General features: G+C 39.1%; 1 protein-coding gene across 4 annotated transcripts in view; it reads right to left on the bottom strand.

Annotated features, from left to right (window-relative positions):
* Window positions 1-10,752: 10,752 nt before the first annotated feature.
* Window positions 10,753-13,766, bottom strand: part of MBP (myelin basic protein) — a 136,240-nt gene continuing 133,226 nt past the window's right edge. For all 4 annotated transcript variants that reach the window (XM_075213210.1, XM_075213209.1, XM_075213208.1 and 1 more), the window contains one exon: window positions 10,753-12,210. In XM_075213210.1, the coding sequence (XP_075069311.1) occupies window positions 12,166-12,210 (45 nt within the window). In that variant the 3' untranslated portion in view covers window positions 10,753-12,165. The remainder of the gene's footprint in view (window positions 12,211-13,766) is intronic.

The raw sequence follows: 13,766 nt of genomic DNA, 5'->3' as shown, positions 1-13,766 counted from the left end.
GCACTCTCTTCACAGGTGACTATTTTAAGTGGTTTCAGAACCCTGCACAACACGGAAAGTATTCTCCACTGCGCTGGACTAAATTACATTCCCCCTCAAATTCTATTTTTCTTGCAGCTGCTGCATTCTACTGCAGAATGCAGAAGAATGACCCAAAATATTTCGGGACACAGACAGCATCTCCTGCATGTCACTGTCATTTTTTAAAAAGCTCTGTACCACCAGGTTATAGCATGGATTCCCAGGCATAATGTGAGTGGGAGAGGGTGGCCACTGTGGTATGGCGTGTGGTATGTGATTGACCATGTATATAGTAAGGATTAGGATTGTAGTAGTATAATCTTAAATACTGTCAGGCACCGTCCCCGCATCGCAATCATGATGCGGGGATGGCTGCCTGTCATTTCCGGCTGAGGGAGCTCTGTTGCTAGGCAACAGAGAAGCAGTCTCCCCCCACCGTTGGAAGCGCCACTCGAGCAGGCGCAGTAGCGCAACCTGTTGCTAGGCAACGGGATACTATTCTCAGCCTTCGGTCGGCGGTCTATGACACTTCTGACCGCCGACCTATCATGTCCAGGTTCCCTCTTTATAAACCTGACTTGGGCACCATTAGGGTGCCAGAATATCAGGTCTATTTCCTACCTCCAGTGTTCCTTGTATTTGTGTTTATGTTTCTCCTGTATTGACCCAGCTTGTTTGACTACCCTCCTGGATCTTGTTTCTGCTTATGTGCTCTCCTGGTTTGACCTTGCTTCCTTGACCATTCTCGTGAATCTCCCTCGCTACTGCATTGTCCTCTTGGTTTGACCCGGTTCATCCTGACTACCCTCTACGCAATTACACTGGTAACTGTCTTGGAGAACTGCGACCTGCGCACCTCTTGCAGCGACATCCAAACCTCCCTGCGGGGGTCCCTGGAGAAAAGCGGGGGTGTGTTAGACTCTGCGTCTCCCTGTACATTTGAGCCAATACCAGTTAGTAGCTCCTTCCAGCTTACAGTCCTGACAAATACATGTATTAGTCATTACAAAATTGCAAACAATTCCAGTGCACTGGATGCAAAAAATGCCACAACAAATAATTTCAGGCTTGAACATAAACCAAGGAAAAATATATTGGTAATAAAAAACAAATAAGTAAAAACTCAGTCCATAAATGTGCTTGACTTGCACCATGCAGATAAAGTCTGAAAAATCCATATGAGCTTTTACTATCCGACTTGTATGCCGGAAAAACCTAGATAATTGTAGTGGAGAGTAGAGTAAACCTAGTGGTCTCCAGTAAGGAACTGCTGGGTTAGCTAGTATACGATTAAGTATAATAGGCACCAGTGATGCTGTGAGAAGATGAAACCTCACATAGAGCGTGGAAATAGCAGCTGATAAAGTTTAGGACAAGGGTTGCAAATTGACTTACCCTGGATGTGTGCTCGGGAGTCTGGTCCAAAGATACCGTCCCGCTCAGCCGCTGCTGGATCCTGTACAGATGTGGCCGCGGCGTCTGTGTAGCTGTATCTGGTGCTCGATCTTTTGTGCATGCGCAGAGGTGCTCTCGTGTCTCTCCGCAAATGGGATTGAAAAGAGTTAGAAATGTAGAAAAGCTCATGAGCTATTAGATTCGATGGTTCATTAAACCCTACGCATTTCGCCCTTGTTGGCTTTGTCAGGGAATGTCTGATGAGAATTGAGGGAACTTTGGAAACCTTCCATTATCAAGGGGTGCCATATTAACATATGTGGGTCAGGATTGGTCCACTGAAAAGATTGACATCTAGTGGAGCTTTAACGGGCGGTCTTTAATCCTTCCATGTAAACAAGATAAGAAGGTTTTGAGACTGTCCAAAGGTAGACGATAAACAATGTACATAAATGTTGTCTGTTTATCTTGATGTCATATATAGATGTATCAGCTTGAAATAGTCCAATGTAGTAATAGTAGTAGTATAATTAATTAATAGTTAAACAGTATCTATGGACCTTAATGCCTTATATGGAAAAATCAGCATGAAGTAATTCAAAACTTGGCATCATAAATAAACCTTTAAATAGTCCAGATATGGGGTGTTTAACAAAACACCCAATGTACACAGTGTAAGGGTTATCAGGTGGTATTAGCTGGAATGAAACACTGTGCAAAGAAATGCTGTAATAATGAGTTCTGAACTCTGAAAAATATGCTTGAAAATGTACCGAACCCACTGTACACTAGTGTGTACCTATATGTACTACGTAGATATAGGTCATTTATATTACCAGAGTAATGTAGAACTAAGTGGTGACAGATGGAGCTGAAATGCCTTCAATGACATATGTCTACAATCATTACATAAATAATAGCCAAAACTAGGTCTTAAGGTTGTAAATCCATTTGGTCTCAGCATGTGATATTAGTTTTACAAAGTCCCCTCCCAGCCATAGTTTCTTCACCTTGCAGATCCCTAGAAAGTGTGATTGGGAGGGGACCTGTTCATGGTGTTTGAGAAAATGGTCAGGAACACTATGTGTTCTAAGTTGATTTTTAATATTCCTCAAGTGTTCAGCATCTCTGGTGGACAGTTTCCTAATTGTTCTTCCAACATATTAGTATACGCAGGGACATTGCAGAAGGTATACTAAACCTGTTGAATCTCAAGTGAGTCTGTCTTTTATTTTAAAGCTTTTCCCAGTGGCGTTGGATTTGAAAACAGTTACTGGTTTTATGTCTCTAGCTCTGCTGGTTTTATAAGCTGAACACCTATTACAATAGAAAAACCCCGCTGCCTTCTCATTTAACCAAGTACTTTCCTTATAGATTCTATTGTCTGGTGGAATGGTGCTCTGTACTAGGCTATTTTTCAAATTGTTTGCTTTATAGATAAAAGTCAGTCTTGAGGGAAGTATTTTCATTAAATCACTGTCACCCAAGAGAATGTGCCAATGCCTGCTAATAATGTGTTCCACCTTTCTATAGTCCCTGTTATACCTTGTGTAGGGAAAGGAGATGACTGCCGACTATAAAACATATACTTTTTCTAGCCCTCTGGTTCCCCCATATTTGTCAGTCATATTTAAGGTTGTGTATATTCTATTTTGAAAGTAGTTAAAATAACTGCCAGCCTGTATCGTTAGCATGCAGACTGGTCCATTGTTTGTCTAGGCAAAAAGGATTGTCCACCAGTCCTGTATGAATGTACATCACACCAGGGGTTCTCTTATCTTTGTTTAGCAGGGGGTATCTGTGTGCTAGCATAGGAAAAGGGTCCACAGGCAGAGCTCTATGTTTAATTACAGAGGAAGGCATTGTGTATTCAAATGTAAGTGTGTCTGGAGGGTGATCTTTCCTGTTTATGCAAAATCTGCTGTATAGCCACATAAAAATACCTGTTCATAATTAAATCAGGAGTGATTCATCTGCTATCTCCTGGTCTGTATGTTTACCTGTGAAAAGGTAAACACAGTAAAGGACCAATCAGGCCGGTCCTGGAATTGCCGATGAGGACATTTCTGGGCTTAAAAGACGCTTAGAGAGGATAGCAAATTGGCATTCACTACAAAGTGATAGCTGAGGTCAAGCTGGCATTGAGATATATTAATATCAGCCCCTGAACGGAAAGGGACAAGCGGTCCCTGGACTACTGCCATGCCCTGTTCTACCTCTCTAGGTCTTGGGTAGCTGTTTGTGACAGTGACTTAAGGCCACTACATTTGCTGGTAGTCTTAAAGGAGAGAGGCAGTAGTCCCTGAAAGTGACAAGGATACTGGTAAGGTGTTTTCATTATACCGTGTATGTTGTCTGTGCCAGACTGTAGTGCTATTTGTTGCAAATTATTATTTACATCTGTTGTAGCTGTTTTGTGCTACCATTTTGTTAAATAAACTTATTTGTGTTATTTCGGATATTTGCCTGGGTGATTTTGAACCTTGGATAGGTACCGGATATACCAGCTGTGCGGCCCAGAAGGTTACGCTAAACCCGGTATCCTCACTCCTTATGATGAAAGGAAGGGCTTTTCTGTTTTGATCAAGGTCAATTTCTTGACATTTTTTCTTCTTGAGGAGGCTTTCTCTAATGGAAATTGAGAGAATATGCACCCTCAACCTCCCTTTCTCGTAGTGTTTCTCAAGAAATCTATCTTTGAGGATGCATCATAATATGTCATCAGATCTGAGCAATTATGTATGCAGACTTTACATTTTTGATTTAGGGAGGTGCGTATTCCTAACAATTTGTTTTCCCTTGTCAATTTGAGGTCCCAGGGTTGTCCGCTGAAAGACCTACTATATCCTTTTTTCTCACAAGAAACCTAGCAGCAATGCTACTTTCCCAAAGGAAAGATAGGTTGCTTAGGTTAAGGAATATTTTTTTCAACAGAAGAAAGAGTACTAGAACCCGAGGTTAATAAGAACACCTTTTGTGCAAATTTTTTAATGTACGAAAAATTGTTAACTTTGGAAATCAAACAATGGTGGGAAATCACAATCCCCATCCTGAACTTTATCAGCCACTACTTTCTCGCTCTATGTGAGGTTTACTCTTCGCACAGCATCACTGGTAGCTATTATACTTTATTGTATACCAGCTAACCCAGCAGTTGCTTACTGAAGACCACTAGGTTTACTCTACTCTCACACTACCGTTATCAAGGTTTTTTCCGGCATACAAGTCGATGGAAAAAGCTCATATGGACTTTTTAGACTTTATCATTCCAATCTGCCTTTGACCAACCTAAAAGCCTACTTCATCTGCAAGTAATGCACATTTATGAACTGAGTTTTTACTTATTTGTTTTTTATTATAAATATATTTTTTCTTGGTTTATGTTCAAGCCTAAAATTATTTGTTGTGATATTTTTTGCATCCACGTACTGGAATTGCTTGCTATTTTGTAATGTCTAATACATGTATTTAAGATTATACTACTATACTCCTGATCCTTACTATATACATGGTCAATCACATCGTACAGGCCATGCCACAGTGGCCACCCTCTCCCCTTCACATTGCGACTGGGACTCCATGCTATAACTTTTATATTTGGGGATTGGAACCAGTCCTCCCTCATTATTCCCACTGGCAGTAGACTTTACATTTTTCATTTTGGGAAGCACGGATTCCTAACAATTTGTTTTCCCCTGTACCACCAAGTTGATTGTGTGAGCAAAACAGGGAATGTGATGGAATTCCCCCGCTGTATGCTCTAGCAATATTGATGGCGTTACCAGAAATCACATATCTTCAGGAGAGTCCAAACAGGATAAACCATGTTGCAATGACATGCTCAGTTTTTCAAACAGGTTGTCAGCGGTATGCCTCTTAGTGAAGCAGATGATACACAGAGTAGCCTGCCTCTCAAAGATCTGGTGTTGTTTGTTAGCTTTTGCTGCTGTTCCTGCTGCTAAAGGCGATTTACCAAATCAGTGGGCTGTAACAGTCATATAATCTTTACTTTTCCCAGTTCCGCTCGTCCACATGTCTGTGGTTAAGTGTACAGTGGGTGAATGGCAATTTGTAACCCAATAATTTTCTTTTTTGTAATCTCCTGGTACAGGTGAAGAATTGCTTGTCTAGGAAAATTGAGTTGAAATGGAATTCGGTAGCGGGGACACAGGACTTCAACTATCTAAAACCTGCTGCATTTATGGTGCATATTGGAAGCTGATCTAATACTAGCATTGTCGTCATGATGCCTGTGATCTGCTGTGCGACTGGGTGACAGCTGCCATATTTGCTCCCTCTTGCAAAGGATTGTTTAACAGTCAATTGTTGTAAACTACTAGTAGTCTTCTTCTTGGTCTGCTACTCGGTTAAAGATCCACCCCCAGCAGCAACAGGCCTAATGCTCAAGGATTCTTTGGAGGAATCCTGGTTAGGGGATGAGTCATCTAGCCTTATCAACTTGGATGCAGGACTAACTCTGATCACTAGTGAGGATAGTGATAATGAAGGTGTAGGGGGTGTCGATTGCAGGTGCTGGGATCTAGCTGAGGGAAGGGAGGTAGTTGATGCTGGACTGCTAGTTATTATTTTTTATCATAAGTTTCTAATTTTCCCAAGAGCTTGCCATGAACTCACTTCAAATGGCGTAATATAGATGAGGTTCCTAGATGGTTAAGGTCCCTACCTCTAGTGACTGTGGCTTTACAATGCTACTAATGGCTAGAATACTGTTGTCAGGATTTGGGTAAAAATAATTCCAAATAATTCTCTCTCCCCTGTCTGTGTGTGTATGTTAGGGAATTTAGACTGTAAGCTCCAAAGGGGCAGGGACTAATGCGAATGAGTTCTCTGTACAGCGCTGCGGAATCAGTGGCGCTATATAAATAAATGGTGATGATGATGTGATGATGAAACATAAGAGGTGGATTTTTTGGTCTTATGCTCAGACATGACAATGGCCTTCTTCTTATGACTTGCAAGAACTGCTTCCACTGGTACATGACTTGCCACTGTAGTGTTCATTAACAGCACTGTTAGCTTAGGTGCCTTAAGCCCATTGTTAGCTTGTTTTGGGGGGGCCCAAACAAACCAAGCACTTCAGCCACAAAAGTGGCACTCCTTGTCGCTGAAGTGCTTGGTTTGTTAAAGTGTGCATGTCCTTCTAAGATCCAACATAAGGGTGGGTGGGAGGGTCCAAGGACAAGTCCGTCTTCCACCACTTTTTCTTTCAGCTACTGCTGTGTGCCTATGTTACTTAGATGTACTATATACTGTTGTGTGCTTTGCAAAATTTTGCTTTCACCAAGACACCCATTGATGATGCAGATGACTCAGCACAACATTTTGACGTCTGGCCTGGTCTACTGTAAAAGAATTGACCAAAATTAGTGACACCTCTACTGTAACTCCTGATCCTACTATCAACATCCAAAGAATGGTGGAGGATTATTATTTATTTATTTTTAACGGCATAAAGACAACAGTTTTATTAACAAATAACTACGTTGCTTGCAGAAGTATTGTAAGCATGGATGTCTAATTAGACATGTATATGTAGTACTCAAATCTTCCACTTTGCTGCTGTTTCATCAGTATTGCACAAAGTGTTTGCAATCTGCACTTTACGTCAAAGGTACCTAGCTATATTTTTGGGGAATTGGGGCCAATTCGAAGGCCTTGTCGGTGGAGCGCTTGGTTTGTTAAACTATACATATCCTTTCCAATATCTTACATAGGGCGGGTGGGAGGGCCCTAGGACAATTCCTTCTTGCACCACTTTTCTTTTTTTTTGGCCTCTGCTGTGTGGCAATGTTTCTTAGATATGCTATGAACTGCCGTGTGTTTGTGTCGTTGCTCTTTGCTCTTGTTGTGTCCAGCTCGCTGCAGTCTCTGTCCGAAAGTGTATGAAAACAATATTGTGACCTGTGAGGTATTCAAAATTTATTGGAAGTTAATGTTATTGAGCTTAATAATAATGTAAGAATGGAAAAAGAGCAAAATGTGATTTTAGCATATTTTAGCATATTTAAAAATAATACAGATCTAAAAGCAAAATCAAAACACGCGAGGGTGGAAGCTTTAAAAGGAGTGTGGTCCTTGAAATAATTGTTCTTCCTCTGTTAACTACGGTTACCTGCAAGGAAACAAGTGCAATCATCATTGCTTTGCACAAAAAGGGCTTCACAGGCAAGGATATTGCTGCTAGTAAAATTGCATCTAAATCAACCATTTATCGAATCCTCATGAACTTCAAGAAGACAGGTTCAATAGGTGTGAAGAAGGCTTCATGGCATCCAATAACGTCCAGCAAGCACCAGGACCGTCTCCTAAAGTTGATTCAGTTAATAACTTGGCTATACTTTATATAGACAAATAAAATTCAGTTTTAAAATATGCCACTTAAAATCAATAAAAGTAGTGATCAACCACATATTACTCCATAGCATGATGAAGGGCAACTCATATTTCAAATTCAGAATTCTGCCCCACAGAGAAGTTAAGGAAATGAGTATAAGCTCTACGATTACACTGTATCTGGGCATGTTTGGTATCAAAAGATGGATCGGTTCATAGGGGATGTATTAATGATAAAATTGGATCTGTGTGACGTTCCACAGAACAGTTAGGTCACATAGTAGAATTGGTTAGTAAATCAGGCAACCTGGGTGTAGGAAGAGTCTTTAAAAGGCTGAGAGCAGGTATAGAAAATTGTCATACTTTGGGGAAATCAATTCACATTGATAAGCTGTCCATCTTCCAAGCCAATTTCCCTTGGCCAGAATATACCACTTATCTGTAAGTTATGCTCTGAATTCAATTTCTTTTTATTTTAAACTGTGTTTGCTTGCATATGTTATGTCAATCTATTAATTGTTTAATTGTTTATTAATTATTTTTTATATCTGAATGCCCTGTACTTTTGTATATTAAATCTATAATGTAATATGTTGCGTCTTTGATACTCTAACGAATCCATTAGCCTGTTAAGAAGAACTAGCTCAACCAAGTTAACCCTTTGAATGCCAGTGTGTGCTTTTTTTGATACATTTGATTAACAAGCATAGTTAGGGTGTGCTTGCATTTACATTTGTGTAACAGTCTGGAGGTGTGAAGAGATAACTCTTTGTTCACTTGTGTAAATCTTGCTAGTCTGTGAGTAGCTAGAAGCCTTGTGTACCAGTGTGGGACAATATATTGGGGTCCAATTGCCCGTATTCAATAGGTGGTGGCAAACCTGAAGTGTGAGCGCTGTTTGGGGCTGATTCAGTAGGTCTATAACCTGTGTGATAGGTAGAGAGACTGCGGGCTAGAATAGTGTGTAACCTCATACAGCAAACACCCAAAGTCACGGCAACTGGGAGCGTGTCTGTGACAATATTGTGTTACATGAAAAATATCCACTGTATAACCCTCTGCATGCTCACTCTCCTAGCACCAAAGGCCAACCAAGTATTTTATGTTGTTTAGGTAAATTAGTATATTACTGTCACATTGTTTATATCCTCAACAATTTATTTGCTTAATTCATTAGATTTTCTTATATCTAGCAGTTTTTGTTATATTTGCAAATGATTTTGTTTTAGTGACCACTATATATCTTTTTTTTTCAAGGTTTTAACTATATTTCACTTTGAGCATTTAGGGATTTTCCATTGCGAGGTAATCAGCATGTGTCATAATGTTATATGATTGATGCAGGCTTTAATAAGATAGATTATTCTAATTTACTAATTCTGTACCATTTCCATCACATTTTGTATGCACCATTATCCTCTTGATTTACCTATTTGTATTTTCTACATATAGTGCTGTCATTTTTCATTTGTGTGTAGTCTCATGCACTACGTGATCTAGCTTGCAGCTGGCAGATACCTTTTTTTATAACTAGTTTTATCTATTTGTGCATATAAAGACTCAGTTTTTCCCTACATAATTGCTATTTTATGCTTCTACATGTACGGGTAAAGTGTTCATTACTTTAAGTGGTACCAGCCTTGCTTTGTACACGCAGACTCTGTTTCGTTCTGTTGCAGCTTCATGTTTTTACATTATTGATGTTATTTTTACAAAAGTTGAAGGGTCCTTATTTCTAAACTGTGTTTTTTGCAGTTAAAAGACAAGTAGCTTTAAATTATATCTTGTGAAAAAAAGGCTTTACAGCAACTTTGTTCATAAACTTAAAGGAAGTTATATTTGGAGAACAAACATCTTTAAGACCCGCTCTGCTCTCTATGTAGAGCTCCTTTGGGCTCTATTGAATAGGACTTGTCAGATTATACCCTCCTGCCATGGCTGTTGCAATTAAATTGTTGCGCCACTCCACCAATGGTATAGCTGTAATAAATATGAATTACCAAGATTTTTGTTTGTGCATCATTAAATGTGTGTGTGTACTAGGATGAATTATTTATAAACTACCAACAGTCCTTGTTTTAAGACTGGGGGGTGGAGTGGAGCTGCTGCCTATAGCAACCAGATTCTAGCTGTCATTTTGTAGAATGTAATAAATAAATGATAACTAGCATCTGATTGGTTGCTATAGGCAACATCGCCACTTTTTCCAAACCCGCAGTTTAGTAAATATACCCTTAGGTGGACTTCACTTTCTTATATTTGCTTTTTCAATCAGAACATTTCTTTTTAAACCATTTTAGGTTTATCTACTTGTCTACAAGAGGGCTTCAGATATCATTTTTTTAATTTGCTTTGAAATCTTACTGTAAGCATAAATATGCACAATAATGACAAGTTTTGAGTGAGGCCATGGAGAATTGTGATAGAATTTAGCTGAAGTGTATTTTATTAATATATTACGGAAAAATTTACATATGCTGTAACCCAAAGGGGTGTGTGTGATATTACACCGCTGGTCCAGCATTTGCCATGTAACAGGGCACCACCATAGTTTTGCTTGAGGTCACATTTTGTATAACCCCAACCCCGGAGAAAGCAAAGTTTGCAGCAAAGAAAAGTGGGTGAGGTGGGGTGTGGCAGCACCATCATTGCCTATGGCTTCTCCTCCTTGATGTCAGGCCGGGAGAGTGGTGTTGTGCTGTGAAGTGACCACGCAACACTACTCTCCCAGCCTATCACTTACACTAAGGAGCAGCAGCTCTATAATGGAAGAAACAGCAGGGTAGGCGGACAAAAAGTTTTTACATAATTAAACAACCGCCCCCTCTTTTCCATTTTCAGCCAACGAGGAATGGGTGAGTGTTTAATTTACATTACCAGGCAGGGGTTCCACAGTAAAAATAATAACGCTGGATGAGTGACAGTATGTATGTGTTTCTTTCATAAATCACTGAGTCAATGAGTAAAGACCATACAAATGCATTCAATTCTAATAAGATTATTTTATTTCAATAACTTTAATGACACCATAAAAGGAATAATGATCACTATTGTTTGCAGGGTAAATCTATAAAAAGAAAATATTCTGACCATGGTCATAAAATAATATGTGGATTCCATTGCCTATCTTGTATATAAGCTGTGGACATTTTATGTTCTTAAACTCCCATGATCAAGTACAGTACATTAGTACACAGTGCTGTCACCTATTAAAAAACTGTGACATTAACAAAGGCACTTATTAATAAGCTACATTTTAATGGCAACATGGGTGTACTGTATTCTTCCCAATACATGCATGCTTTAAAAAAATAGCTGTAAAAATAAAACAAAAGTCCATTAAATAAAGGTCAATATAATGTACATTTTTACTTAATTAAGAGAAAAATAAAACAGTGCAATTCAGAAGAGCCATTTGGTGCACCTGTGATTTCCAGTGCCCTCGGCAGAAATGCCATTAATTATAAACTGTTACCTGTCTCAGTTTAACTACATTAGTTAGTTTAAATTCTAAATATAATTCTGCAAGTCAGCACTACCAGTGTAACATTTTCACAAGGTTACTAATCAATTGCTCTTGTTCTTGTTGAGCTTGCAAAATGTCTCTATACTATAGATAAGGATTTATGCCAGAGTTGTGACAGGCCCCAATGTCTAAGCATTTAGGGCTCTATGTGTGCGCAGCTCCCGGGGTATTTCGTGACTTCCTGAAATACTCAGTCTCTCTCACTATTTCTCTCCTCCCATAATATGGCAAGGACAGAGTTTAAATCCAGGTTTCCTATCTCATCTTTATATTGTATTGTCCTTTACCAAAAGTCTGATAGCCGCCCAATAAGCCCTTCTCACATGCTAAAGTTGCTCTTTTGCCTACTACCCACAACAACTGCTGTCTCTACCTAGTATGAAAGAAAAACATGCATGTGAGAGAGAAAGGATGTTATTAAAAAATAAAATAATAAAAAAAGCACCTAATATATAAACCCAAAGCAGCAAGAAGCAAACTGGTAAAATCCTTATAAAATAAATCATATTTTGGTTGTTATATTGCATGTTGTCTGGCCAGGCAACAAATTTTACCCCCTAGCAATGAGTGTTGTTGGTCACTGCAATGCTAAAACTTATCTAGGTTTATAGGCATAAGTGTCCTTATTAATGTTTTATTATAATGTAGACAGCAGGGTCCATCACTATGTTTTCCATCTTACTATTTATCACCTTTTTTTGTTTAATCAGGTACTGGCAACACAAATTATCTGCAGTCACAGCTTGTGGTCTCTATGTGACAGATTGTTTATATTTATATGAGTGTTACGCATAGTAGTAATGTTATTTGTAATGGCACTTTAGGTTATGAAGCAAACTGTATCCCTTGTGGCAGACATCTTGGAAGCTTCAACGCCTTGCCATGGGAGAAGATGATCGACTGTCTCTTCCTCCCTGCAAGATAAGAGAACACAGAGGTGGATCATATTGTCATTGAGAAAAGAAAATTGAATAGCATTAACATCTGAAAGAGTAAAATGAAGAGCGGGACACCTGTGTGACCTTGAAACCATAAAGTCCAACCCTTACTTGTAAAACAGTTATAGGAACATATCCCCACTAATCCTGGCAACTTGGCAGAATCCAGATATAAATTATGAGAAAATAAACACTGTGAGTTATCTACAAAGGGACTGTCCAAGGAAACTGGAACACACGGGAGCACTAGACTAGCAGCATGATAATGATTTTTCTTGTATACATGTTTGTGTCATGTATTTCATTACATATATGTTATGAAAAACTACAAATAGTTTGATTTAATTATGAAAGGATGCAAAGTTATATTTATTTTTTAGCATTACAATTATAACCACTTTACCGCCTGTACTAGAGTAGTTAATGCAAAAATTAGGTTTAAGTTTTACATCTAGCCTGCATTACAAAGCATAATAAATATGACTGCCAAACGTGTTAACAGTAACTAATCCCAAATATTTAAATTGTCCTATATGAAGCATAATGGTAGAAGTACTGTCCAGCCTTAACCTGACTTTCAGCTTTAGCTTTCTTACAAAGATAACTTTGCTGGAGTATTTCTTCTCCCAATTACTGGGAAGTAAAATCACAATCCCTAACTCTTCCAATCTGGGATGGATCAGCAATCTGTACAGGACATTTCCTTTTTACCTAGGAGACTGCACGTCAACAGCTCAAACACAGTCTTCTGCATTGCTCCCTCTCTCTGCCCAGTGGTGTTTTTCTATAAAAGGGTGCTAGATATTCACGCTCAGTTTGCTGAAAAAGGTAAGATAATCTACCATCCTCTAATTACCTAACTTACACATTGTTTTCTTCAGTCTGTGATGGTAGTTTTTCCTCTATATAGATCTTCCATTAACATCCAAGCAGGGGAGTGCTGGCAAATTTTAGCCCGGGGGGGGGGGGCAAGACTTGACTCAGCAGCCTATTAGGGAAAAAAATGTAGGTGGCCCAGTGACCCAGCCCAAGGTAGCCCACTATGGGACCAGCCCGGGGGGCAGATGCCCCCCCCCCCCCTGCCCAGCCAGCTTCTGCCTCCCAGTTATAAATATCCGATCTGAGTCAAATATGGATACAAACTCTAATATAAAAATGACAATTTTAGAAAGTATCTATTTACACATGTAGAAATCTCTTTTTTCTCAGTCATATAAACTGGTATTAATGGTTAAAAAGGTGACTTATGTGGAATAACTTTTATATCTACAGATGTATTTTCAGGTCAAAACTCATATTTGTAGTAATGCATTTAACAGCATGTTCCTTGAACTATTGGTCCTGCCTTTTCATTTCTTCTCTATTATGCTCCGTGGAAATCTATGTCCTTGGGGCACTTGCGGTCCACAGAATACAATAGTAAAGCAATGCTTCTTAAAGACGTTTTAGGTTAAACTGAGCTTATGAGAAATAGTACCAGCTTTGCTGTAAGCTAAGTGTGCGCTTTCAGTGAAAGAGGTATTTAAACAGAG

The sequence above is a fragment of the Mixophyes fleayi genome, chromosome 5 (assembly GCF_038048845.1).
Source record: "Mixophyes fleayi isolate aMixFle1 chromosome 5, aMixFle1.hap1, whole genome shotgun sequence".
NCBI classification, from domain to species: domain Eukaryota; kingdom Metazoa; phylum Chordata; class Amphibia; order Anura; family Limnodynastidae; genus Mixophyes; species Mixophyes fleayi.
The sequence above is the reverse complement of the archived record's forward strand: the minus strand, read 5'-3'. Positions and strand labels throughout refer to the sequence as shown.